The sequence below is a fragment of the Gorilla gorilla genome, chromosome 1 (assembly GCF_029281585.2).
Source record: "Gorilla gorilla gorilla isolate KB3781 chromosome 1, NHGRI_mGorGor1-v2.1_pri, whole genome shotgun sequence".
Lineage (NCBI taxonomy): Eukaryota > Metazoa > Chordata > Mammalia > Primates > Hominidae > Gorilla > Gorilla gorilla.
Window position 1 is genome coordinate 96,927,257 of NC_073224.2, and position 27,710 is coordinate 96,954,966.

Consider the following 27,710-nt stretch of genomic DNA (forward strand, 5'->3'; position numbering starts at 1 on the left):
GCGGGCTAGTGGTTGCCAAGGTAACGCGTCAACATCAGGGCCTTGGCGGCGCCGAGGCGGCGGCAGAGGTCCGGAGTCAGGGCGTGTGGCTGAGGAGATGGTGAGGGAGAACCTCAGATGGGCCCCTTGTGTCCTAAATTGGGTGGGGGCTCTGAGTGGGGAAAGCGGGGGCCTAGGGGAGGTCACAGTTGGGTCTAGGGGTCAGGAGGGCCCAGGAGTAAGGAGAACACCTCTAGAAGAAGCAAGGGAGATCCTGAGGTGGGTTCAGAAGAGGAATTAGGGATAGCATCGATAACGATTGGAAATGTGGAGCGCGCTGAGCGGAGGAGTTGGGGAGAAAGGGATGCCCCAACCCTCTCCCCGTTGCCATTACAGCGGGGCCTCCCTGGACCAAAGATTGTGGATGTGGTGTTGGAAAAAGCACTGGTGAGGAGGCCAGATAATGGGTCGTGGTACCTGTTTTGCCACTAACTAGCAAGGTGACTGTGGGTAAGTCATCTAATGTGCCCGAGCCTCAGGTTTTTCTTCTGTTAGCAGGGCTTTGTATCCCTCAGTAGTTAGTCAATAAATATTTGGCAGTGAATGAATGAATGAATAAATGAGTGAGTGAGTGAGGAGGGTCTCAGGTTTGCAAGGCCCGGGAGAGAGATTGGGACAGGACTGGCAGCCTGGGGTTTGCTGGGATGGGGAGGACTGTCAGGGTCCTGAGGGCTGAGAAGGCCAGCAAAGCCTGGGAGGAACCATGAAGGGGATGCCTGGGCTTGAGTGTGTTGGTCCCAGAGGGGAGGGGAAGGGCAGACGATAAGTGTTGGAGTCTTGGGTTATTGGAACTGACCTAGAATGTCTGGGGCACAACAGGTGGCAAAGGTTGCTCCTTGGATGTACTTGTGGACAAACTTCAGGCCCAGGGGCTGCATTGCTTTTCTGGGGCTCAGTGGACCTCAGAAGAATTTTGTTAATTATTAAATAATTCTCCAACAAAGAGCAGTTCCTGACTTTCGAGGACTCCCTGCAGTGTTGTAATTGGGGTGGGGGAGCGTCCCCTTTCACTTATGTATTCTATTTGTCCCATCTTCTCTCAGCACCTTACAAACACAGTGGCGTATGTATGTATGTATGTGAGCACCTACTGTCATGCCTGGTGTCTAAGGGCATATGGTAAATGTTAGTTCCCCTTTTGTCGTCTTTTAAAAATTTCCTATTTCCAAGCTCTCATAGGGCATAAGTTGCACCTGGGCAAGACCTGTGGGCTTCAGAGCACCCAGATCAGGGATTCCCCATCCAGGAGCCACTCAGGGCAGGGGTTTGACTCACTCACTGAGCCCCTCTGAAATTCCTGGGACAGGACTGGGCATATAGACACCTTTGAGAAGCAGTGGGTCTAAGTTAGTGATCTCTGGCAGGCCAGCTGTGTGTGTTTGTGTACGTATGGTGCTACTCACTAGGTTTGGAGAATATTTAAAGGCGTGAGAAGAGATAGTAGTGGTGGTGAGGGTCACAATTGGGCAGACTTCCAGAACTCTTACAAAAATAATGATTAAAATCCTGCAGAAGGAGAGATGGGGACCTCAGTACTGACTAGGATGTTATCTTCTGGTGGCATCCTACAGATGGCCAACTTGGTCCCAATTGAAGAAAGAGGATAATTGCGTGGATCACTCAGAGTAAAAGGCAAGGGGTCTCGTGCATGGGAATCTCCCTTTCTTGGTAACCAAAGTCTACAGAAAGGGAAGTAGAACCAGGCCAAGAGTTTGAAGCCTGAATTTGCCAGCCTGCGGAGACTGTGCAAAAGAAGAACTAGATCTCAGAATGGGTAAGACATCTAGGAAAAGACATATCTTTCCTGAACATGTCAACCCGTTTAGTTGACAGGTGTTGAAGTTACATCAGGGAAACTTCACACTGACCTATTCTAGCCCCATTCCAGCTTTGTCTTGCTGAATTTGAGTGAAACATCCTGGATCCCAGAATATATAACGCTATGGTTTTTTTGTTTGTTTGTTTGTTTTCTGTTTTAGGTCTGTACTCTCTTGCTTTCAGAGTTCCGGCACCAGGCCCATTGCTATGCTTTGTTTTCAAATAAAAATTGTTTTATTGTTTTTTTTTTCTGGTCATAAAATAGGTATCTACTCATTGCAGGAAATTATTCAATAAAGAAACATCTTAAGATGGTAAAGGTTCCTGACATACTGTTGAACATTTTTTTGAACATGCTTTCAGTAATACATTCTGGGCACATACCTGCCACACTAACATCTTTACAAGAGTACTTCCACATTTCTTTTTCTTTTTGAGATGGAGTCTTGCTCTGTCGCCTAGGCTGGAGTGCAGTGGCATGATCTCAGCTCACTGCAACCTCCGCCTCCCAGGTTCAAGCGATTCTCCTGCCTCAGCCTCCTGAGTAGCTGGGACTACAGGCGTGTGCCACCATGCCCAGCTAATTTTTGTATTTTTTGTAGAGACGAGTTTCACCATGTTGGACAGGCTGGTCTCGAATTCCTGACCTCAGGTGATCCACCCACTTTGGTCTCCCAAAGTGCTGGGATTACAGGCATGAGCCACCATGCCTGGCCAAGAATACTTATGTATTTCTTTATTATTATTTTTTGAGACAGTGTCTTGCTCTGTCGCCCAGGCTGGAGTGCAGTGGCTCAACCTTGGCTCACTGCAACCTCTGCCTCCCAGGATCAAGCAATCCTTCCGCCTCAGCCTCCCAAGTAGCTGGGACTATAGGTGTACGCCACCGTGCCTGGCTAATTTTCATATTTTTTGTAGAGATGGGGTTTTGCCATGTTGCCCAGGCTGGTCTTGAACTCCTGAGTTCGATGGATCCACCCACCTTGGCCTCCCAAAGTGCTGAGATTACAGGCATGAGCTACTGCGCCCAGCCTTATGCGTTTCTTACAGACTGTTTTCTTTACAACTTAACAAGTTATGGAGATCATCCTATATCAATGACTGTAAGTCAAAATTATCATTTGTTTGATCAGCAAATCTTTCTGCATCAGAGTCTCTCATAGAGCTCCTAGCTGTGGCTGAATTCTTGTGCTCCAGGAGTTGGATGGCTTATGAAGAGAGGGGGAGTCAGCTGAGTCACCAAGATGAAAATATCAAAGCAGGGCTGGCATCTTTATCTGTCCCCAGTCCTCATCTTCCCCAGACCCCCTGCCTTCTCAGCTGCCTTCCCTTCAAGAGTTATCTCCCTGCAAGCAGGACTGGATGTGCTTCTCCTTAGGCACTGTTCAGCTTCTTGGCAATATTTATTTGGTCATGCAAAGAAGAAAACCAGCCTGTCACCTCCTTAAAGAACTTCTTCGCTATTGCCTCTGGCCCAGAGGGATCCAGCTTTACATTTGTGCTTGGTTCTTCATTTTTTTCTAGTATGTTTACACAGTGACCTCTCTAATCCTTGTTACTCTTGGCAAAACTGTTTATTCTAACCCTGGTGTAAGGCTGCGGCTTCAAAGTCAGCATTTCCCCAATGAGGTTTTCTCAACCACCCAACCCTAGAGTTCAGAGCTTCCCTCTGTCCTGCTCAGTGGCCACTTTTCTGTGGTCATCTGTTTTTCTTCCTCTGTTCTGGCTCAGGCAGTCCTTGCTGTGACTTCCTCTTGACCTGGGTACCAAGGGCATAGGAAACAGGAGATGCAGGCTCAGCCCTGGAGGAACCTGCAGTCTGGCGGACACTTCAGCACAAGGGAAAACCTGTTGGAGTCCTTGAAAACAGACAGGAAAACAAATGGAAAACAATAATACTTTCCATCTGTATTCCAAAGCCCTTTCATATACGTTATTATCCACAGTGGAGACCACATACGTGATCTGGAAAACATGGAATGGTGGAGTGACTTGGAGTCAGGCAGTTGTATTCCGGAAAAGTATCCATCTCAATCTGGTCTGCAGTCCTGTCCTTGAGAGGTCACCTTGTTCGGTTTTATTCATTCATTCTTCATCAAATGCACGTTGCTATATTGTTCCTACTACATGTGCCAGGCACTGCACCTTTTCCCTTAATTACATACAAAACTCATGATCCAAAGCCAATCCACCTTTTCCAGTTATTCCCAATGCTTAGCCTCAATCCCACCTACTGAAGTTTCTATTCATTTCCTCTTATTCTATTTTTGGTGGAAAGGGGAGCCGTAGCTCACCACTTACCATATAATAACCCTTCAGAGGCTGTTATTAGGCATCCTTGGGGCTGCTATATTTACCTTTTAATAAATCCAAGCTTTTCTGCTCTACAGTATTGGGGCTGGCTGAGGCTGTAGAGGGAGACTCCCTGTGTAAGCCTTTTGCTGGCTGTGCCGGGCAGTGAGGGAAATGCACATATAGCATTGTTCAATGTACAGCACAGAGACAGCTGGAAAATAATTGTCCAATCGAGTGTGAAAACCTGATACAGGTGTAACAGGTGCTGGGGTGTCTGGTTGGTAATGGCAGATCAGAGAGAGCTTTCAGAACACTGTCCAGGGCTTAGGGACCTGGAAAGCATGGCATATTTCCCTGTCTACCCTGTTCCTTTATCAGCTGCTGATTCCCAGGCTTGGGGAGACCCAATGTGCCTGGCCTATTCCTTCAAGGCAGCCCAGTTTAGAGAGGTGTGGGGCATGTGGGCTCCTCCAAAGTGAGGTTTGAATCAGCTTTATCATAAACCTGGAGTCATCCAGTAGTCCTTGTAGACACTACCTTTTAGAGATAGACGTCTACTCTTGGGACTGAGATGAAGCTGCCTGTCCTTTGGGAATGGAGGTTGTGTTCATCAGATTCTTAGTTACAAGCAACAGAGCCAGAATTCCAATTTAAGTAAAAGAGAATGTGTTAAGAGGGTTTTGGAGAGCTCACAAATAGGAACAAAAGAAGGTTCTGCAGCTGGAACCAAGACCAAAATCAAAACCTAGAACTGGTCTGGCAAGGACCCTGATGCACTGTTGCACCCCCAAAACTGCCAACTCCTTACATAGGGTGCCGCTGCTGGTATCGTTATCAGTGTTGCCCAGACACTGGGTCTGGCTGCCAGTTCTGTTTGGGTCAGAAAGGTTTTCCTTGTTCTGCCTTTTGGTCCACTAGTTCCGTAGTCATTGTCAGTCCAGGGCCATCTCATTGGCTAAGCCTAGGTCCCTTGGCCAGGCTGAGGTGAATATTTGATGTTTTCAGCTTCTGTAGTTGGAGAAGAGCACTATCTCCCACAACTCATTAGATGGGGAATTTGCCAAAATAGGAAGTTAGTAGGGGGTTAAAAAATGACTAAGGCACACTAAAAGGGTCTTGGGAGAGAAACAGCCAAATAGTGGGTATTATGAATTGGTTTGCTTGATTATAGCTAGTAATCATTTATCATTCACCCACTGCCTCAAGTTTATTGGGCATCAACCACATGCCAAGCAGTGGGTGAGGCACTTTTCCATCCTTTATATCCTGTGGTCCCACCATAACCTTGTAAGATTGTGGAGACACGAAGGAGGTCAAACAGTAGCGTCATTTGTGAGAAAGACTTGAAGCACAAGCTGAAAAGATTGGAGGCAAAGGGGACACTGTGCGTGTCTCAGGGGGCAAGCCCAAATTGCCCCACAAGAGGTTGTCCTCTTGGGAAACTGGTACTAGGCAGATAATGAGAAACTGTTGCTTCTCTCCTCCTGCCATTCCTGCTTCCTTTATCCTTACTTCCATACTATGTGGCCGACTTGGCCTTCAGCTTCAGGGACTACAGAAATGCTCTTAAAAAAACCCCACAAAAAACAAAACAGTTTTGTTTTTAATTGACACATAATGATTGTACACATTTATGGGGTATAGTGTGATGTTTTGATACATGTATATACATTGTGTAATGACCGAATCAGGGTAATTAGCATATCCATTACCTCAAACACTTGTCATTTCTTTGCAGTGAGAACATTCAAAATTCTCTCTTCTAGCTAGTTTGAAATATACAATATAAATTAATATACATTGTATACATGTATATTTATATATATTATTGTATACATGTATATTAATATACATTTATATATAGTAATATACATTATTGTTAACTCTAGTCATTCTATTGCACTATCAAATACTAGACCTTGCCATCTCATTTAATCTTATAACATTTATATTTCTCAAAATCCTCTCTTCTAGATATTGTGTATCTCTTTTGAGATATACAGTACATTACTATCAACTATAGTGGCCTTTCTGTGCAATATAGCACCAGAACTTATTCCTCCTATCTAACTGTAACTGCGCACTCACTGACCAACCTCTCCCCATGCCCCTCCCCTTCCTCTCTTCAGCCTCTGGTAACCACCATTCTACTCTGTACTTCTATGAGATCAACTGTTTTACAGAAATGCTCCTTTGTGCAGAGCTCTTTTTTTTGCAGAGACCCTTCCCTGCTCTGTGGGGATGCCCTCCATCTGTTGCTCCTTGTCCCCTGTGGTTCAGAGTTTACAGAGCCGCTTTCCCTAACTGTTTCTTTTTCACATGCCCACCCACTCCCCCAGCATGGGCTGGTGAATTGTTGACTTCCCAGGGTCTGGATGCCACTCAGTACTGATGACCCAAACTTTCTGCCTCTTCCTGCAGCCACTAAGCACAGCTGGCATCCTGAGCTCCTCTTCTGCTGCTTCCAACAGGTCAAGGAATAAGGCTCGCTATCGGACCAAAGCCGTGAGCTCTGAGGTGGATGAGAGCCTCTTTGGAGATATCAAGGTAATCCTCAACAAGTCCTTTCAAGTTGATGCCACCTGCAGGCAGAGGCCCAGAAATGTAGCTCAGGGCAAAGCTTCTGCTGAGTAACCTTGCTCTCGTAGGTAACTCTCAGACTGAAGACAAAGAGGAATTCTGAGACCTGAGCTGCAGAGCTTTGGGATCTAGTGGGGCCTATGTAAACAGGGACACCTAGCTTCTTCTACCCTAGAATCTCTCATGTCTTCACAGTGTTTAAAATCTGTTATAATGTCAAAAGGGAGGCTCAGCTGCAGAGAGTGCAATAGTTGCTCAGTTGAGCTCCATGATGGAAACATTGCAGGGCTGATGGGCTAAGCTTGCAGACAATAGCAACATCTTCCCCGCTCCATCCAAGGATAATAGCATCAGAGTACAACACAAAACCATCCTCCTTTCCCAGTTGCTCAACTAAAACAATTACTTAGCTTTGGGAAACGAGCAGGTCTTTATTTGCAAGTGTTATCTAGACCAAGAGGTGGACAACTCCTTTAGTCTAGATAAAGAGAGCTAGATAATAGAGCTTTGACTGATTTTGGTACATATGGAGTTTAGTAGGTAAGAAGGAAGAGAGGGAAGGAGAAAAAGAGAGTGAGACATGGAGAGAAGGGCAGTGAGAGATTAAGAGAAGGGGAAAAGAGAAAGAGAGACACTAGTAGTGACCTGAATCCCTCTGCCAGTGGGGAAGGTGGGGAGAGGAGTGTTGATGTCTGTCCCTGCTCTTCAACATCTTCATTGTGAATTGAAGAGGACTCTCCAGAGGGATTGAGATAGGCTTCTTAATCCATTTAGAAGACTCTCACTCTGCAGCAGTTTTCCTGTTGGTAAGGGAAAGGATCAACAGATGCATTTATTTTTTATTATTTTTTTAAAGACAGGGTTTCACTCCTGTCACCCAGGCTGGAGCTGGAGTGCAATGGTACAATCTCGGCTCACTGCCACCTCCAATTCCCAGGCTCAAGTGATTCTCCTGCCTCAGCCTCCCAAGTAGCTGGGACTACAGGTGCACACCACTGCACCTGGCTAATTTTTGTATTTTTTGTAAAGACAGGGTTTCATCATGTTCCCCACGCTGGTCTTGAACTCCTAAGCTCAAGCAATCTGCCCACCTCGACCTCCTAAAATGCTGGGATTACAGGTGTAAGTCTCCCCACCTGGCCAAAATGCAATTTCACTTACAGACATTTGTATTGTTGTTGTTGTTTTGGGTACATGTGGAGTTTTCTAGTCAAAGCAAAGAGAGATTTGGAATTGGCTGAGTTCTCCAGGAGTAGTCATGCTGGCTGGCAAAAGGGGGCTATCAGAAAAATGCTTGTCTCTTGTCCAGTTTCTTTGGCCTCATTGATGGGTAAGAGTTCAGGAAGTCTCTCAATGGGCAGTAGAGGGCAGAAGTGGCCTGTGGCACGACTGAGTTGTGCCCACGTGAAAGCAGAGATGGGCACCAGGTGGCAGCAGCACACAGGGGACTGTGGGTGCAAAGTGAGGTAGGACAAGCGGGGCCATCCCCCTGCCTCTGGTCAGGAGCACAGTGGCTGCATTAATGACATATCCTTTCCTGTGTTTAGACATTTTCTGAAACAGGTGATTTCATTTTCTTGTTATCTAACTCCTTCAGGGTCGGAGAATTTTGAAAAAAAGAAAAAATCACACAGTTAGTCTGTGTTCTTGCTGAATTCTAACTCACTGACCTCCTCACCACCAGCTCAATGAGCTGGCAGAGAGCTACCCTTAGATCTTAAGGGTAGGCCTCTGCAGGTCATTTAGCGATTTCTAACTCCCTCAATATGGCTTTTTGTGGGGGTTAAGTAATTTAATCGTAAGAAAGAATTTAAAATTACCAATATCAAAGATTGTAAGAGTCTGTAACAAATTATATTGCTTCAAACCCACTGTGTGGTCCTAGAGAGATAATTATTTCTTCTTTCATAAAGGAAAATCTTTCATGGAGAGAGGAAAACCTAGAGAACAGAAATTTACTTTAATTCCTGATGATTTTAGACTAAGTATAGACACACACTAGTGACCCCCACTCCTTGCTATCCCTACCATTCTGCGAGGAATATCTGTATAAGAACAAGAGACTTGTTTTCAGAAAAGCTGGTCAGGGCCGGGCATGGTGGCTCACGCCTGTAATCCCAGCACTTTGGGAGGCCCAGGCGGGCGGATCACCTGAGGTCGGGAGATTGAGACCAGCCTGGCCAACATGGAGAAACCCCGACTCTACTAAAAATACAAAAATTAGCCAGGCATGGTGGTGGTCGCCTGTAATCCCAGCTACTCAGGAGGCTGAGGGAGGAGAATTGCTTGAACCCGGGAGGTGGCGGTTGTAGTGAGCCAAGATCGTGCCACTGCACTCCAGCCTGGGTGACAGAGCAAGACTCTGTCTCAAAAAAAAAAAAAAAAAGAAAAAAAAAAGAAAAGAAAAGCTGGTCAGTACACATCCACCCATGCTCAGATACAGGGCATCACGCTGCTCTATCCTTGAAGTTAGGACTGACCAGCAGGAAGTGGGGGTGACAAGCTTCTAAGCTATTCTTTCTGAACTCATAGTCCCCAGCCCAGGGCCAGAGCGACAGCCCCATTGTGCTGCTCCGAGATAAGCATACCCTTCAAAAAACTCTCACTGCTTTGGGCTTGGATCGCAAGCCAGAGACCATCCAGCTCATCACCCGGGACATGGTCCGAGAACTCATGTGAGTACACCGTCCCCTGCCCTTCTTTGTCCAGTCCTCATCCTTTTGCTAAGGACCTTTGCAGGGAGATGGGTAAACCCACCTGGTTTCATTCTGTCAGCCCAATCCCCACTTCTTTCCTATGCATTTTCCCCTTTTTGTTTGATAGTTCTTTCTTTCTTCTCCATCCTGGCCTCTCTTGTTTCTCCCATTGTTGTATCTATTATTGCCACTGTCCTTTATTCTCAGCTTCATTGTCCTTCCAAACTTCTAGCTGGCTGTGTGAGCTAAGGGACTGGTAGAGAGGAGGTGCTTAGTGAGTCCTCTCTAAGTCCCCATTAGTACCCTCCCTAAAGGGAAGTGATCCAGATGAGTCACTTCCTTTCGGCTGCATTAAGAATCTGAAGCAAAGGGAAACTGACCAGATGCCTAATTAGCCCCATGGCTTCCTCCCAGACTCTAAGGCCATAGGAAGAAATTCACAGGGGCTCCCTGGGTTCCTTTGGGATTAGCTCAACCCCACTTCCTGACTAGAGCTGCCCCCAGGCTTGAGCCCATCCTGTGGGACTTAGGCCTAGCTCAACCATGTGCCATGAGCCAACACTGTGCTCAGTGGTTTAGCTCTTGTGTTAGTGCTTCACCCTCTACAACCGTTCTCCCTGCCCTGGCTCCACCCACTAAAAACCCTAATTCCCAGAAAATCCTACCTGTGTCACAAGCTGGAGAGGCACATCTGGCACACACCCCGGGAGCTGTGTCGGACTGCGGCCCCTTACTGAGCATGTCTGGTCAGCCCTGACATCAAGTGGCCAGATGTGGCTAGAGCCCTGCAGCCACTCCTGGAGCCAGAGGAAGGGAGGAAGGGTTCCTTCTTGGAGCCATCTAGTCCTGAAAACACATTGGAGGACAAGTGGCTGATTATTTTTCAGGGATGCTGAAAGTAGTATAAACTGCTGTCTTAGATTCGGATCACTGCTGGTCACTCCAGATCCTAGGCTGTTTAGGGCCGCGCTGCTTTGTGAAACACAATATCTTGGCTAAGCTGCAAATCTACTCACTCATTCTGTCCATCTCCTGGACCACCCTCCCCCAACACACACACATTAGTTTTATTAGATGAGGTTTCACTTCCTGTCTCAGATGTCTGTGTCTTATTGGCATGTACCTGTCAAATTGGCATGTACCTGCCTCACCCAGAAGCAGCTTTCTTCCCACCCCCCTAACTACTCCCTCCCCCATCTTTAATATATGTCATTTGTTGTAATCATTATAATTAGCGATTGGTTTGTTGAATGCGTTGGATAGCTAGAAAGGAGAGGTCTATAGACATGTCTCTGGCTATTGTTGATCATAGATTTTAATTAATATTTACAGTTCAAAGCTTCTCTCTAGGCTGGATGGGCAGGGAAGCTTAGGTTTCTAACTAGCATCTGTATCAATCTTGTCTGGCGTCCCCTTGCCTTTTTTATGTCATCCTTGAGGAATAATCTGTTTTTAAAATTTAATTCAACAGCTTTGTTTTGAATTTTCACTCTGTACCAAGCGCTATGCCAGAGACTAGGCTACCAATGTGGTTAAGACAGGGTTTGTGTCCCGAAGGAGCTCATAAAGGAAACAGAGCTGCCCAATTGGCTGTGATACAGGCAGTAAGAACAGAGTGCAGTGGGGGCTCAGAGGAGGAGGTGATCTATTGGTCCTTGGTGGGGGGGCAGAGTGGGCACATGTGGACATGATGGGGGGTCTCAGCTGCACAGAGAAGGTAACATATGAGCAGGACCTAATAGAAAAAGGACTTAAAATGTCTCTTTTTAGCCTTCAATGCTACCTGACCCCCCACTTGGAACGTCTACTCCCCAGTGGACCCATGGCACACTTGCCGTCTCTTCTGCCATTGGGGGAGTCCACTGGCATGATGGGAAGAGGGGAAGAGAGCAGAGAAGCCTGAAGTGTGGTGCTGAGAGCTTTCCCTCTCCCCTCCCTAACTCTGTTTATTCTTGTGTCAGTGTTCCCACAGAGGATCCCTCCGGGGAGTCCCTAATCATCAGCCCTGAGGAGTTTGAGAGAATCAAATGGGCATCCCATGTCCTGACCAGAGAAGAACTTGAGGCCAGGGACCAGGCCTTCAAGAAGGAGAAGGAAGCCACCATGGTAGTTAACCTCCCTAAGCCTTCACCTCTGCAGATGGGTGGCAGAATCAAAATGCACTGGGGAACTCTCATTAGGGGACCCTGAAATGAGGCACAAATTATGTACTTACTGAAGAAATATTACAGAAAGGAGACCAAAGAGCAATACCTGAGATGAGAGGTGGGAGCAGCCGGGGCCAAGGGGAGGGCTGAGAATGAAGCCAGGCTGTGGAACTTCTTGGTTCTGACATCATCACTGGCCAAGGCAAAATTGTACTGGGTCACCTGTGGTAGCCAGGCTAGCGCCCAGGGCACAGAGCGCATGAAATAATCTCCCACTGAGCCAGACTGGTCTCCCTTAGGATGCAGTGATGACACGAAAGAAGATCATGAAACAGAAGGAGATGGTGTGGAACAACAACAAGAAGCTCAGTGACCTGGAGGAGGTGGCCAAGGAACGGGCCCAGAACCTCCTGCAGAGAGCCAACAAGCTGCGGATGGAGCAGGAGGAGGAGCTCAAGGACATGAGCAAGGTGGGCTCTTCGTCTCTCCCTTCCCTCTGAGCATTCACTGCCATCCCTCTGCCCTCCCCTTATTCCCGCACTGGACAAGGCCAGGGACTGGTGGGGGTGTGGGCAGGGGCGGGGCGGGGGAGAGCTGCACCTGCTGTGGTAGTTGCAGTGATCACAGTGAGGACTGGCTCTGCCACCTGTTCACTGTGTGACCATGGGCAAGTCACTTGCCCTCCCTGAGCCTCACTTTCTTCATTTGTAACTTGAGGGTGGTTAAACTACCTTGTGGAATCATTGGCAGGATGAAATAAGGTAGTAGACGGGAGAGGCTTTGTGGGCTGAGGATTGGTAAATTAAATGTGAAGTGTTACTTTTATTTTCATCCTGTTAGTTCAGTTCTGGCCACGTATGGTGGTCGAGGCAATTGGATGCTTTTGGAGTACCCAAAGCTTTTCCTTTGGCTGAGAGCCTAAAGACCAGAGGCTCATTTGAATTCTCTTGTAACTCATTTGCATGTGGTTCACTTCCTCACCAAATGAAAAGTGCTGATTCCCCAATCCCTGCACCTCTGATTTCTGTCTCTCAGGTAGATCTTCTCTATGTATGCCTCCTTTAATTTTCTAAAGGTTTTACTTTTGGGTTCTTATTGATGGGCCTGTGGTTTTTCATCCCTTTTGTGTCATGTTGGGCTCTTCCAGCTTAAAAATCTTGTGGCCTGGCCTCTACAAGAGTGTCTTAGCTCCCCTGAGGAGAACAAGGGGTCCAACCTGGAGTTCATGGGTCTCTAAGTGGAACAATGGACCTCTGAAGTTTTATAGAAATTTTGTGTGTACATGTATAAGTGAGTTTTATGGAGGAGAGGGCCTGTTGCTTTCATCATATTTCCAAAGGGTGACCCATTACCACCAAAACCCTAAGATGTAGCTCCCTGAAAGATGCTATTCCAGGCCCCTCCTTGCACAGACCCTGGCACCTAGCAGGAGACCAGTAAATCTTTGAGCTAAACTATATTAAGGGGGAAGGTAAATATAAGAACATTCTTATTTCCCCGGACTTGTGAGCAGTCATGCACACCTCCAGCATGCTCAGCAGTATAGCATTCTGTTTCCATTTCTTCCCCTTAAACTTACACATCCCTAGGCCTAGTGCTACAGTTTAATCTCCACTCTCCAGATTATCCTCAATGCTAAGTGCCATGCCATCCGGGATGCCCAAATCCTGGAGAAGCAGCAGATCCTAAAAGAACTGGACACAGAGGAGAAGCGGTTGGATCAGATGATGGAAGTGGAGCGGCAGAAATCCATTCAAAGGCAGGAGGAACTGGAGAGGAAGAGGAGGGAGGAAAGAATTAGGTAAAGATGTGGTTTTGGCATCTCCCTCTCTAAGCTATTTCCATGTATCTTTAGGTCCATGTAGCCTAGCAAAGAGGGAAGAGATGAGAAATGGTCATTACTGTCATCTACTTATTATCTCAAAACTTTACGAAGTGATACATAGAATCACAGAACTTTTTTTTTTTTTTTTTTAGAGGGAGTCTCACTCTGTCTCCCAGGCTCTGGAGTGCAGTGGCATAATCTCGGCTCACTGTAACCTCCACCTCCCGGGTTCAAGTGATTCTCCTGCTTCAGCCTCCCAAGTAACTGGGATTACAGGCATGCACATACACACCCGGCTAATTTTTGTATTTAGAAGAGATGGGGTTTCACCATGTTGGCCAGGCTGGTCTCAAACTCCTGACCTCAAGTGATCCCCGGGCCTCAGCCTCCCAAGGTGCTGGGATTACAGGCGTGAGCCCGGCCAGAATCACAGAACTTTTAGAAGCTTATTTCCCAAATCCTAGGAGGCACTTCACAGTCTGGCTGCAATCAATCTCGTTTCTCACCCCTACCTGCCATCTACCCTGTGCTTTTTCCCAGGCCCCCAACATGCCAGGCCTTGTGACAAGTTCTTAATTTTTTTTTGTTTTCTCTTTTTTGAATACCCTTTTCTTTCCTTTTCCTCCTGGAAAATGCTGTCTCCTTCCCTTTATATATAGCTTTGCTGTCACCTCCCTCATGTCACTAGGCAGACTTAGTGGCTCCCTTCTCTGCACCCATCACTCTGTGTTTATGCTCCAGCATCCCACTCTTGTGCTGTGGCTTTCTGACCCTCCTAGATGCTACGCTCATTGCGGACAGGTCCTTTCGTATCCAGTTCTGTAGCTTCTGAGCCTAGCAGAGTGTTTGGCCTGTAATAGGTGCTTAATTCATGTTGGGATGAATAAATTCAGTCTCCCCTTCATTTTGTGCAGAAAAGGACAAGTCCCAGAGCAAGTAAATTATAGAATAATAGTGTCCTAGATTTAGAACGCCAACCATACAATACATGAATTACCTTTATAAATAATCTTTATACCACACTGAATGGCAGTTTTATCTCCCCAACTGTATCCTGTTCTCTGGAACCATTCATCTCTGTGCCTCGTATACTATACCTGGTACATTCACCTCTGTACTTCTGGTAGGTACCTGGTATACTATAGTAGGTTCCCAGTGAAAGGTTACTGAGTGGCTAACTGGCTGTCCATCTTCTGCATAAACAGCTCCAGCAAAGGAAAACTGTGTGTCTTGTTAGGCAACTGTAATGATTTGAGCTGGTCCTTATATTGAGCCCAAACTTGTTTTCATGTAACCCTTTTACTCTTTACTCCTGTTTACTTCATCCGGAGTCATGAAGCCATTCGAGCACTCCGTCTGAATGTGGCTCTCATACTCTTTCCCCTCAATTCTGATCCTAATATGTGTCTTCTCCCGTTCTTCCAGCCTTTACTCATATGTCATGGGGTCTATGCTTCCAAGTTTATTGACATCCCACTAACACATAGGGAATCACTGACAACATTGCTTGTACACCCTGGGTTTGTTTGTTTGTTTTTTTGGCTTTTTACTATTCAGCTAGCTTCCTATGATTACTCTGGGAAGAATTGGGAGGTGGTAGGATTTCAGAAACTCTTTATATACTGGAAGGTAGAAGGTGTTTTATCAAGTGGGGTACCCCTCTTGGACAAACAAATAAAGAAGGAGAATCTCAGGAAGAGTGAGCCCTGGAACCAGGAGCTCAGGAGAAAGGAGGCCAACGCTTGAGGTCCTTCCTGGGGGAGGGACTTTGGTCTGGGCTCGTGAAGCATATTCATGTTTAGGGGGCACTTGTCAAATTGTTTTGGTGACACCACCCATCTTGGGGGTTGTTTAGGTGGAGGTTGGACTCTGGGAGATGTGGACCCTGGGTTTCTAAGACACTGTGGCACTGTTCTCTCCAAGAGGAAGGCGGCAAATTGTGGAACAGATGGAAAAGAACCAGGAGGAGCGATCGCTCCTTGCTGAGCAGCGGGAGCAGGAGAAGGAGCAGATGCTGGAATATATGGAACAGCTCCAAGAGGAAGATCTAAAGGTAACAGGCCAGACAGACAATGCCACGTTTCACCACCAGCAGCATCAAAACCCTTCAAGACTCTGGGGTTTCAGGGTGTTGACTGATTTTCTGCCAGGCACATGCTCATTTCACAACATCATCACTGTCAACTTTTTATTGCCATGTTAAATATTTATTTCACCATGGTATCACGCTGGGGGATGAGCAGTGATTTGGATAGATATTGTCCCTTCCTTCCAAGGACTTGAGGTCCAAGACTGACATATCACTGTGAATAGACACATAAAGGAAATATATGGCTGCATGCTTTGCACAAGTAAACATAGGGATGTTTTATAGTCTTCCCTCAATCACCTAGGGATACTATATACTTTGTAGATGAACAGTAGCAATATCTTAGTTCCAGACTCCCTGCTGTTACTTCACTCAAAGTACTAGCATCCCATTGTCATTGACTGTGTTGTGAAGCCAAACCTTTTCTTCCTGTTAGTCCAAATAAAATTAGTAAGCATATTTATTGCAAAAGAAATGACGACATACCTGCCCAAACTAAGAAGACTTAAAAAGTCATCTTCTGTGTGCCTTCTCTGGGCTGTAACAATGTATAAAACCCTTTAGCACAGTGAGGGACATGGCAGGGACTTGGATAATTTATTTTTTTCCTCAATTTTTTATTTTGAAAAATTTTGCACACACAGAAAAGTTGAAAAAATTGTATCACACCCATAAACTCTTCACCTAGATTTAATGATTGTTAATCATTTACCTTAGTTGTTTGTTTCTTTCTAGGTGTGTGTATATATATATATATATATTTTTTTATTGTTAAACTATTTGAAAGTAAGTTGCAGATATCTTGACACTCTGCCACTAAATGCTTCAGCCTGCAGCTCTGAAGAACATGGACACTCTCTTACATGTCAACAATACCATTATCACCTCCTCCATCAAAAACTTTGATTCAGTGATTCCATAATATCATCTAATAGTTAATCCACATTCACATTCCCCAATTGTTCCAAATATGTATTTCTGGCTCTCTTGTTTCCAAGCTAGACGTTAATCAAGGTTTGCACATTGCATTCCGTTGAGTCTCTTTAATTTGTTTTGATCTAGAAGAGTTCCCTCATTCATTCATTCGTTCATTCATTCAGTTCTTCATTCATTTTTACAACACTGATATTCTGAAGCATCTAGGCCAGTTGCCTTTAAGAATATCTCACATTCTGAATTTGTATGATTGCCTCCTCATGGTGCCATTTAACTTGTGGAACACGTATTCTTTTACGATTCTCTCCCTCCCCTGTGTTTATGAATTGTCAAGTTGTCATCAGCTAGTGCATTTGATGGTGGTGAGTGACAGGGGGACGTGAAGAGTGCTGCAGGTGGGCAGACTTGTAATTATGAAGCCTTCTCATCACATCTGCAGTGTGAGGAGCTGCTAGAGAAGTGCAATGAAGATCACCTGTGTAGGTGGGAAACTGAAGGGGCACACAGCTCTGTGAACTGCATGAGAAGGAGAATAGCAGGGTGAAGGCAATGAGAGACCTGGCCAAGTTACTCCATTTCCTGGCTCAGGGGAGAGACAGTGGGAAAGGGCCAAGAAGGAAAGTTATGGGGCAAATATGCAGGGTAGTGGGTGAGAAGTGAGGGCGGGAAAATCCAACTAGATGTGGGGAGTGGGAATTAGTGGGCTCACTGAGGAAGTTCTAGGAGTCCATGAGTCAGCACCATTATGTTGATGTTGTGTCATTATCCTTTTAATGTCCTTCTAACAGGCACTCCCTGAGTCTCCAGGAAGTATTATTGGGCAATTTTAGCAAGGAAACCTGGGCCTTCCCAGCTTTAGACCTACTGTATCATCTCATGGTGGTACGAAGGGCAGCGTTTCCCACCTTGCTAACAAAGGGGAAAAGAGTGAAGGGAATTTATCTGGGGTTGCTTTGGAAGGGCTTCAAAAGAAACAGGGAAAGTCCTTTGGTGTCTTGGAAATGAAATGAACCAACAAAAACAACAATCCAAAAAGTAAATAAATAGGGAAAGAAGTAAATAAATACATGATTGTATGTATGTCATATATCAGAAATCAACAGCATCTTTAGCTTTGAGGGCCAGTGAGATTAAATGATGTCTGGGATACAAATGGCAGGCCTAAAATCAGTGAGAAGCAGTTAGGAAGGAAATGAAGAAAGGGAGAAGGGGGAAAAGGAGCGAGAGAGTTGGAGGGACAGAAAGGGAAAAGTGGAGTGAGCAAAGAAATGAGTATGGTGAGAGAGAGGGAATGTCTGTGACTCACGCACCACATGGACCTCAGAGGCAGAGAGTTGCCATAACGCTCTGGTTCAGAAGCCTTCCTGAAGGAAGAAGCCTTGAACTGGGCAGTGAGCCAAGCTGGCAGAGAGCCAGCACTACAGGAAGACACACAGGGAGAGTTACCTTGGTTAGATGAATCAGGGCAGCAGCTGGGCAGAGGAAGAGCTGGAAGGCCAGGGAGGGATTTAGTCTTTGGAGAAATGGAGGGAGCTGGAAACAGTGTGGGAGGTGGGGTGAGTTAATCAATAGAAGAACTTAAGGAGTCTGAGATTGATTGGAGGTGATTGGGGGGCCAGCTGTTCCCCTAATTCCGATGCCCCTCTGCACCTGAGAATGTGCTTGGCTCAGAAGTGGTCTGATCATCGACAGCTGTTGAAGGCTCAGGTCTGGGAAAGGCAGGGGGATCCTTCCTTAAAAACGACCTTGTTCACATTGGTACTCTGATCTCCGTCAAATGTTTCTCTGTGTCTAAGAACTTTTTTTCTTTCCTTTCTCACATGCCTCTCACTTTGGTCCTACCTTTCCTGCCTCATTTATCAATGGTTTATCGAATATTTGCTATTTTCCTTGCATTGGGCTACATGTTGTTGGGGAAGAGAGGATGTGTGACACAAGGTCCCTTGTCCTGTAACTGGGGCAGAGCGAACACATATGAAATGAGTGGGGACCTGCAAGGCAGTGTATGATCACCTTGCAAGAGGTGTGTCGCCACCTTAAGTGCAGAGAGAATTTAGAAATGGAGCGAGAACTGAAAGTTGAGGCAATCAAGCAAGATTTCCAGAGAAGGTTGATACTTTAATTTAGACAGAACAGGTTTCAAAAGTTTAGCTCTGGAGATTATAAGCTGTGTGGCCGGTGGGGAAGTCACTTCAATGCTGGGCCTTAGTTTCTTTATTGGAGCAAGAGAGATAACGAGGCCTACCTACCTTTTAGGATTTTTGGACATATTTAGGTATTAGAGATAGTCTGTGTACAGTGCTCAAGAAATAGAAAGCACTCAGTTAAGGCAATATGTATTATTTCAGTCGTCACTATTGACTGGAGAGTGAAAGTTGGGTTTAAATGGGAGAGGAACATTGAAGGCAGGAGAAGCACCACGAGCAAAGCCACAGGGGTAGGATTTAGCAAAACATGTGAGAGGCAATTGTGTGGAACTTTAAGAGCTTCTGCTTCCTGAAAATATAGAGATCAATAGCATCAGGGGCTGCCACAAAGTCAAGTTGGATGAAGACTGTAAAGAGGCCATTTGGTTGAAGAGGGTATTTATGACCCTTGAAAAAACAGCTTTAACAAAGGATAGTTGTGGACACTAGACTGCAGGCAATGCATTTGCCCCCTCCTCTGTCTGCATCTCTCTATCCCTGGATGCCAGTGGCTTCTTGTCTTACCTCTTTGTACTCTGAGGCTCTCTTTCTTTTGCTGGCAGGACATGGAACGAAGGCAGCAACAAAAACTGAAGATGCAAGCTGAGATTAAGCGCCTCAATGATGAAAACCAGAAACAGAAAGCAGAACTGCTGGCTCAGGAGAAGCTGGCAGACCAGATGGTGATGGAGTTTACCAAGAAGAAGATGGTAGGGACTTGGTTTCTGGGACCTTTGGTTAGGAATGGAATGTCTGTCACAGGGAGAGGAGGGCCTGAGAACTAAGGGAACTCCAGTGGAAGGCAGCTGCACCTTCATTCTAAGATGCACATCCTTAGTTCAAGGGCCTGGCTTCTTTGTCTCTTCATCTTAGCCAGTCCACTTGTTCATTAACAGAGATAGCCTAGAAAGGACAACCAAATTAGCTTTAACCTCATTAACACCTTTGATTAGAAGTTGGGATGAGGGCCATATGCAGGCAGAAAAGAAAACTGAAACTATTGGTGAAAGTGAGTTTTTTTGTGGATTTGTCATGACTTGCGTAATTATACCCCCGGTAATCATGAGTCAGCAGTTACATAAATTTCTTGTGCAGATGCCTATATTGGACATCCTGTATTGGGTGCTAGACTCAGAAAATAGTCTTCCCCCATCTCCCACCAAAGAACCTATATGACAGAGCAAATGCACAGTGGAGGAGAGAGCCATACCTGCAGACAGTTGCAGATGGATGTAGCTCATGAATGTGTCAGCTCATTCTGGGGCAAAATTGAGTAATAAAATGATTGGGATCTATGGGGATTGGAGAGTAGAAGAAGGCTTTTAAGAGTGGTATAGATAAAGTGAACATGGATTTATGTAAAAAGAGGAGGAAGTACTCAAGGTGGCAGGAAAGTTATTAAATTCTTCATGTGTTGATCTTGTCTGCCCTGCTAGTTTTGAAATTCCATGATGACAGAAACACATTGTACTTCTCTATGCTCCTCTATAGTAGTGATTTTTAAAGAAGGCCAGGGGGAGGGTGTGAGTATAATTTGAATGGCATATTTGGTACACCTATATGTTCTGAATACAAACCACAGAAAATGAAGCTCAGCGAAGCTCACTTATTGGCTTTAGTATTCTTATTGGATGCTGGGGACACTCTATGCAAGCAATAGAGTGAGAATGCAGGTTTGGGGACATAGATGATTCCTACATAATAACAATCACATAACTATCATTTAGTGAGCACCTAGTCTGTGCATAGGCTCCGTGCTAAGTGTTTTACACGTGTTATCTCTTTTAATCTTTACAATAATCCTGTGAAATGGTCACTGATGATTCAAAATATACTGGATGCTTCAATATGTGTCCAGTCAGACTAGCCTGAAAACACCTAGGATAATGCTGTACCATTGGAACTCAACCACTATTTTCCCAAGTGAATGAAGGTGGGGATGATGAGCTAATTCTGTGTAGGAGTTAGTGCACATATTTTCTGGCTGCAGCAGAGGGTTGGTAGTGGATATAATAAGAAATGAGGGTGGTGAGATGACAGAGAGCTAAGAGCAGTTGTTGGGGTGTCTTGGACATTGAGTGAGCTGGAAGAGTGGAATGATAAGGAGTCGCCATGAATTTCTAAGCAAGAGAGGAGTATATCTTGTCTTTATCATGGAAAGGACATTGTCAAGGTGTAGCTGAGAGAGGCTGGAGACTGGCCACGAAATCAGGCACTTGGGCATGTCCACAGTCCACCGTAAGTATCTACGTATATCACAAGCCCTTACCAACCTCACGGTGGTATCTATTCTTGCAGCCAGGGCTGCCCCTGCAGAGCTAAAAGCAGAAATTGGTTGTAGAAACACCCAGAGTTCCCTGTCCTGCTATCTAGGGCGGGGTGGACAAAGGAAGCAGCTTGACAACAGCCCTGTACAACTTACAGGGACAACTCACCGGGCTTCACAGAAGTCTGGGCAGGTAGAATGAGGGCAAGGAAGTTTTTTTGTTTTTTTTTTTTTTAGATGTAGTCTTGCTCTGTCACTAGGCTGGAGTGCAGTGGCGCGATCTCAGCTCACTGCAGCAACCTCTGCCTCCCGGGTTCAAGAGATTCTCCTGCCTCAGCCTCCCGAGTAGCTGGGACTACAGGCATGCGCCACCATGCTCAGCTAATTTTTGTATTTTTAGTAGAGACGCTGTTTCACCATGTTGGCCTGGATTGGTTTGATCTCTTTACGTCATGATCTGCCTGCCTCAGCCTCCCAAAGTGCTGGGATTACAGGCATGAGCCACCATGCCTGGCCAGGAAGATTCTTTATAAATGTCACATTTGCCTCCAACCTGCACCATTCATCTTACGATTGCTCAAGAATGGCGTTGGGAAGCTGGGCTTGGGAAGCTTTTAAGGATATACCTGTTTTTTCAGAGAGGTGGAAAGGGAGCTAATTTTGGTGGTTCATTCTTTAAGTATCTGGTAACCACTGTGGGACTGCCCAAAGCATGGTTGGCTCTTTGCCCAGGGACTAATGAGATAACCTCCACCTGCTGTACTTTACAAGACAGGCACAGGACCAGTTGTTTCTTGGCCCAGTAGCCTTGCAACTTGAAAATTGTCTATGACATAGTGGAAAGAGTGTGAAAGCCAGGGTCAGGGTACCTGTGTTCAAATCCTGTTAGGTAGTTTACTTCCTGTGCAATCTTGGGCAAGACCCTTGATCTTTCTGACCATCCGTTTCCTCATCTATAATATCTGTCTCAGGAAATGTTGTGAGGGCTCTCCAGGATAACACATAGGAAAGTGTTTTGTAAACAATAAAGCATTTTATAAATGCTAATTGTTTTATATTCATGCATTGCTAAATTCATTTTACCTTATTTATTTATTTATTTATTTATTTTGAGACAAGGTCTTACTCTGTTGCCCAGGGGAATGCAGTAATGCAATCATGATTCACTGCATCCTCGACTTCCCAGGTTCAAGCAGTCCTCCTAGCTCAGCTTCCCGAGTAGCTGGGACTATAGGCACATGCCACCATGCCTGGCTAATTTTTAGATTTCTAGTAGAGACAGAGTCTTTCTCTGTGGCCTAGGCTGGTCATGAACTCCTGGGCTCAAGCGGTCCTCCTGCCTCAACCTCCCAAAGTGCTAGGATTATAGGCATGAGCCACGGCACCTGGCCTTATTTTGTCCTATTTTAAAAGGAGTCAGGAAGTGGTAGGGGAGATATTGGAAAGTCTGTTGTAGGGGTTTTGTTTCTCTCTGCAAGGCTGGGGCAATGGCAACTATTCTACAAGGCCTTTCCTTCCGGCAGGCTCGAGAAGCAGAGTTTGAGGCTGAGCAGGAGAGAATCCGGAGGGAGAAAGAGAAGGAGATCGCACGCTTGAGGGCCATGCAGGAGAAGGCCCAGGATTACCAGGCAGAACAGGTACCTGCTTAGTCTCGACTTCCCTCTACTTTTCCCACTCCCTTGCCTATCCATCCCTTTGACAGCCTGTAGAATGGCCTTGAGGGTGGAGATGCGGAGGAAAGGATGCAAGTTACCTAGACTTCAGTAGTCTGAGAAGGAAGGGGTGGCCTGCTCCCAGGGCGTGTGTCAGCAGGGATTGGGCAGTGCAGCCTGTGCTTAAGGTTCAAGAGAAAGTTTTTCGCTGCTCCATAAAGAAGAACTTTCAACCTTAACCAACCAATGAAATGTGTCACCAGGGGAAACTGTGGTATCTCCATCATTAGCAGTTTTTAAAATTAGAAGCAATTTCAAGACTGCCTGGAGATGTCTGAGGTACAGGGAAAGAACTGGGATGAGTGGGTTGGAAGGACAAGATGACCCCTCAGGTTATCTTCTAACCCAAAGGTTTGATGACAGGATTCCATTTATCCTTTCCTAGAATAACTAGCTGCCAGAGAAATTCATGATGCTTTTCAAAGCAGACTGTCAGAGTCTGTAAGTAGGTATCTTCTTAAAGCCACTTGGTCTGTACTTCCAGCTATTTTGTGCCCTCACTGGTCCCCTGCCAACATTCCCAGGATGCCTTGCGGGCCAAGCGCAACCAGGAGGTTGCAGACAGAGAGTGGCGCAGAAAGGAAAAGGAAAATGCGCGGAAGAAGATGGAAACAGAGGCTGAGCTGCGAAAAAGTCGGCTCGAACAGGTGGCTTTCAAGGAGCACGCTCTGGCTGTTCAGGTGCAACGGGACCGGGATGAGTTCGAGAGGATTCTTCGGTAGGAGGGGACTGGGAACCTTGGATTCCTTTCCTTGTACTGTAGCAGGGATGGTCCATATTGGATAGAGAGAAGTTTTCTGGCGTGTTAACAGATGCTCGTCGATCTTGTCTGGGTTGGTGGGATCATTATAACTAGATGGATGATTGAAACTTTTAAAAATCACTTGAGCCAAGAATTTTGTCATTAGAGAATTGGGAGATAGCACCTGGAATTGCTTAAGGAATTGGTGATGACTGGGATTATTTACCCTGGAGCAGTAAAAGTATAAATAAAGGTAAAAATCTGGTCCATTCTGCTGCCCTCTGACCCATGTGCCCCTGCAAATTGGGGATGAAACTGCAAGAGGAGTGGTTTAGGAAAGGTAGAGAAAAGAACTTCAGACACTAAGGGTTGTGAGTCACTGGAGCAGGACTTTAAGGGAGCTGTTTGCCGTTCATTTGACAAATATATATTAAGCACAGAAATGCAGGGCTCTGTGCTGGATGCCATGGAGGACATTAGCAATTAACAAAACACTGCTCTTGCCCATTCCACAGGAAAGGTATTAGAGATTTGTGTTTGGATGGACTGCACCTACATCAATCCATCTTTCTTCCTTGGTAGCTCTTTATCCTTTTACTTTTGTTTTCCCTTTTGGCTCAATGATAATTTCAACACATAAGTGGAAGCTAAATGTTCACATCTCTCACTGTTCTGCTCCCTCCCCAAAAGCAGTCAACAGTCACAGCTCCCATTGGTTTCCCTCTCTGCTCTATTTTCCACCAGTCAGACCTGGTCCCTGGGGGTGTTCTCCTGGTCTAACTGGGAATGACTCTCTTTTTGCTCTGGTTCAGACCCTACAACATTAGAATTTTTCAAAAGGAAACAAGCCAAGCAAAATTTGAATTGAAGGGATACGAAATTATAGACATTATGCTCAGATAAGTAGAGATTAAACACTATAGCATCACTTTCTTGGTTCATATGCTCTAAGTCCTTCCTCTTGGCAATGGGTAGTTAGTGGCATGCCAGACCAGGCTACCCAGACCCCTAGTTAGAGGCAGAGCAGGTCTTCGGGAGCCTCTGTCCTTACCAGAGCCAGATTTTTGGCCTTTTATTGGACTGCAGGCCCCAGCATGTCCCCCCTGCCATGATACCCTTTGGCTCTGTAACTTTCTCTGCCCCCAGGGTAGTGCCATGGTCACTGGACACCTAGTGAAGAAAGTAGCTTCCTAAATGCCCCCCAAGATTCTGCCCTTGGGCTACAGACTGCCTTCCAGATGTCTCCTCTCTCCTCCCTGGCCTCTATGCCCTTGGACATCTGTGTTGCTGTTAACAGGCACTAATAAATATTAATGAAATGAAATTTAAGTCCTACTTTTGCTGCCGACCCATTTGTCTTTCCTTTGCATCATTTGCCTGAAGCATATGCACTAGCCAGTTATTAAAGCTAGACCAGCCTTTTTGGAGAAGTTCAACTTCACCTATTGTTGTAGGTTAGTATCTAGGCCTAGTGTCTCCAGGGGCATGTGACCACCATGGTTGGTGTCTTTACTCAGAAGCATCTCTGCCACCGCCCAAATCCAACTTTCTCTGCCTCAAAAGCACAGCCTCCTGTATGGCCTATATGTGGACTTTTGTTTCTGGACAGAGGGATGTCCATACTTCTCAGCCTGTTGACTAAGCAGAGATAGCTGTCTTCTTCTACCAAGTGGTTTTTAGAAATGTCTTGGAGCTTTTGAAAAATACGATGACCAGGCTTTACTTCCTGGATTGTGATTTAAATGGTCTGGGATTAGGCCCATGCGTGAGTCTGTTTCAAAAGCTCCCAGGTGATTCTAAAATGTAGCTAGGCTCTGTGATCACTGCCCTAACCCGATGGAACGACCAGGTTCATCCTCATTTGGATTTTCAACTGCCTGGCACCACCGGGGCTCTCTAGTGACACATACAAGTCCCCCTTTTCCACACTTACCCCTTCACTCAGAAGAGGGTGAAACAATAGAAAACTGTTCTAAATATAGGAAAACAATGGCAAGGCAAAGAGGAGAGTCCCCCTGCTATCAGAGATGTGTCTGGGAAGTCAGGATTTGGTGTCTAAATACAGAGGGCTGAGGAAGCCAACAGTATTCTTCGGGTAAACTGGGAAGTCTCTGTAGAAGGCACATAATTTTAGGAGATGTTTGCATGATGGAAAGAGTTTCTGGGAGTGGGGAGGATGCCGCATGTATGGTGGATCTTGGAAGAAAGCTAGAGGGAAATGAGGAAATGAAGCAGTGTTGTAGGTACCTTTTGTTGGGGTATCAGTGGCTCTAGGGGAGGAGAGCAGGTGAGAAATTCCTGCCTAAGATGATTTTACATCTCATTTTTTAAATTATGTTGAGAACAAAATTAGATGTTAGCTTAAGAAGGCCTATAAATGCATTTTTTTCTGAGATGCGAATGCATTTCATTTGAGTGTTTTCTGAGCCTTTCCTGTTGCCATTAGTGATTTTCTCCCTGATGTCAGGGTCCATCAGGTATTTTTGTGGAAGAGGTTTCTAAGGGAAATTTGGAGAGGTGGATCAGGAAGAGAACTGAGCGATATCAGGCTGAGCTCCTTCCTTCTTCCAGTAACCAGGGTGGAGCTAGCACGACACTTTACCGCATCTTTTACATTTCCAAGCATCGAGGGAGGGAGGGAGGGAAGCAGGAAAGGAAGGAAGGAAGCAGGGAAGAAGGAAGGAAGGAAGGAAGGAGAAGAAATCTCAGGATAAGCAGGAGAGGAGTTATACATTGTTATCAGGGAGAAGTAGGAACAATAGTTCCCAGTGGGTGAAACCCTGGGTGTAAGACTGGTTGCGTAATTTTCAGGGCCCAGTGAAAATTGAGAATGTGTAGCTTGGGCAACATAATGAGACTTCATCTCTACAAATAATAAACAAAAAATTAGCTGGGTGTGGTGGCACTCTCTTGTGGTCCCAGCTACTCGGGAGGCTGAGGTGGGAGAATCACTTGAGCCCAGGTGGTTGAGGCTGCGGTGAGCTATGATAGCACCACTGCATTCCAGCCTGGGTGACAGAGCAAGAGAGTGTGGACTCCCTTGTTCAAAAATTATTAAGAATTTCAAAACAGTGAAAGCAGAGCATCAAACCAAGCTGGGGGCCCTTCTAAGCATGCCCATGACATACAGTCATGCGACCCTGGAGCTAGTCCTGGCTGGGTAGGAGAAGGGGGCATGCATGGGCAGCAGCTTTTGGGGCTGATCCTTGAGTTACAAAATGGGGCTGGAGCCCAGAGGGCTGTGGTCTCTGAGGCATGTCTACTGAAGGAGCCCACCCAGGAGGCTCCCCCACCACCTTTCCTGGCCTGGGCCAGCTCAGCTGAGTTCATTCCATTCCTGTTTCCCTCCCCCAGGGCTCAGAGAGAACAGATTGAGAAGGAGCGGCTGGAGGAGGAGAAAAAGGCCACAGGGCGCTTACAGCATGCCAATGAGCTCCGGCGCCAGGTGCGCGAGAACCAGCAGAAGGAAGTGCAGAACCGGATTGCCACCTTTGAGGAGGGCCGGCGCCTCAAAGAGGAGGCCCAGAAACGCCGTGAGCGCATCGATGAGATCAAGAGGAAAAAGCTTGAAGAGCTGAGGTGCACTGGAATCTCCTCCTTTCCCAAATCCTCTTCCCTCCCCCAAAGAGATGGCACCACAGGCTGGAAAGCATGGGGATTTGGGGTGAAGGGCCATGGCAGAGATGCTCAGGGAGAGGCTCTTCTCCCCACCCAGGGCTCATCCCTCCGAAGGGGGCTCCAGCAGAAAGTCCTGGGATGGGGTCTTGCTGGCTCTCTGGGAGCTCCTTGGCAGGATGCTGGAGCCTTGGCATGAATGTGTGTTTGGGGGGTGGATTGTGAGAGCAGGGTTGGGGGGTGCAGGCCCCCAGGTTCTGTAAACCCCACCCAGAGCCTGCTTCCTCCCACCTCCTGTCTGGTCCAATACCTTTCCTTATACCTGCCTGCGTTTCCCCGGCAGAGCCACTGGCCTTCCTGAGAAGTACTGCATTGAAGCTGAGCGCAAAGCTAACATCCTGCCAGCTACCTCTGTGAACTGAGGGGAGCCTTCGTGGCCCTCAGGATGCCTTCGGGGGACAGATTCTGCCCAGTCTCTGGGTGTCCATAATTGCTGCTAACCTAGACATTTCATAGTTACAGATTAAATCTACTTGACTTTAAGGAACAGCTTGGCTTTCTTGTGGGAATGTGGCTGCTACAGGGTACTGAAGGTGGAGTAAAATAGGTTGTGGGGGACCCGAGTGTGGGTGGTGTGGTGCTGAGGGTAAGGGAATGGGAAGATGCTCTTTTATGATGGTTTCTCCTAAGCCAGGAGGTCCCTTTGTCCTGGTGTCTCCTGGCCTTTTTGTGATTCCCTGGGATCACAATCTTGTCTCAGCTCC

The 27,710-nt window shown here is 46.3% G+C and overlaps 1 protein-coding gene across 3 annotated transcripts; it reads left to right on the forward strand.

The window, feature by feature from the left end:
- Positions 1–27,489, forward strand: CFAP45 (cilia and flagella associated protein 45). Of its 3 annotated transcripts, XM_019020181.3 has the most exons (12): positions 1–100; positions 6,574–6,699; positions 9,265–9,407; positions 11,390–11,534; positions 11,875–12,045; positions 13,198–13,376; positions 15,324–15,453; positions 19,175–19,321; positions 22,401–22,514; positions 23,114–23,307; positions 26,686–26,910; positions 27,290–27,489. In XM_019020181.3, exons 1-12 carry the CDS (start codon positions 98–100, stop codon positions 27,366–27,368), a joined length of 1,656 nt encoding a protein of 551 aa, XP_018875726.3. In that variant the 5' UTR covers positions 1–97; the 3' UTR covers positions 27,369–27,489. The 3 variants fall into 3 exon arrangements, with proteins under 3 accessions (XP_018875726.3, XP_055219316.2, XP_055219309.2); XM_055363341.2 differs by lacking the exon at positions 9,265–9,407 and having other exon boundaries at positions 19–100; XM_055363334.2 differs by lacking the exons at positions 1–100; positions 9,265–9,407 and adding an exon at positions 1,732–1,813.
- Positions 27,490–27,710: the final 221 nt, after the last annotated feature.

Excerpts from the sequence above, each read along its gene's own strand:
- CFAP45 (XM_019020181.3), top strand. Across the intron at positions 23,308-26,685 it reads GAGTTCGAGAGGATTCTTCG|GGCTCAGAGAGAACAGATTG; the intron begins GTAGGAGGGGAC and ends TCCCTCCCCCAG. Across the intron at positions 26,911-27,289 it reads AAAAAGCTTGAAGAGCTGAG|AGCCACTGGCCTTCCTGAGA; the intron begins GTGCACTGGAAT and ends TTTCCCCGGCAG.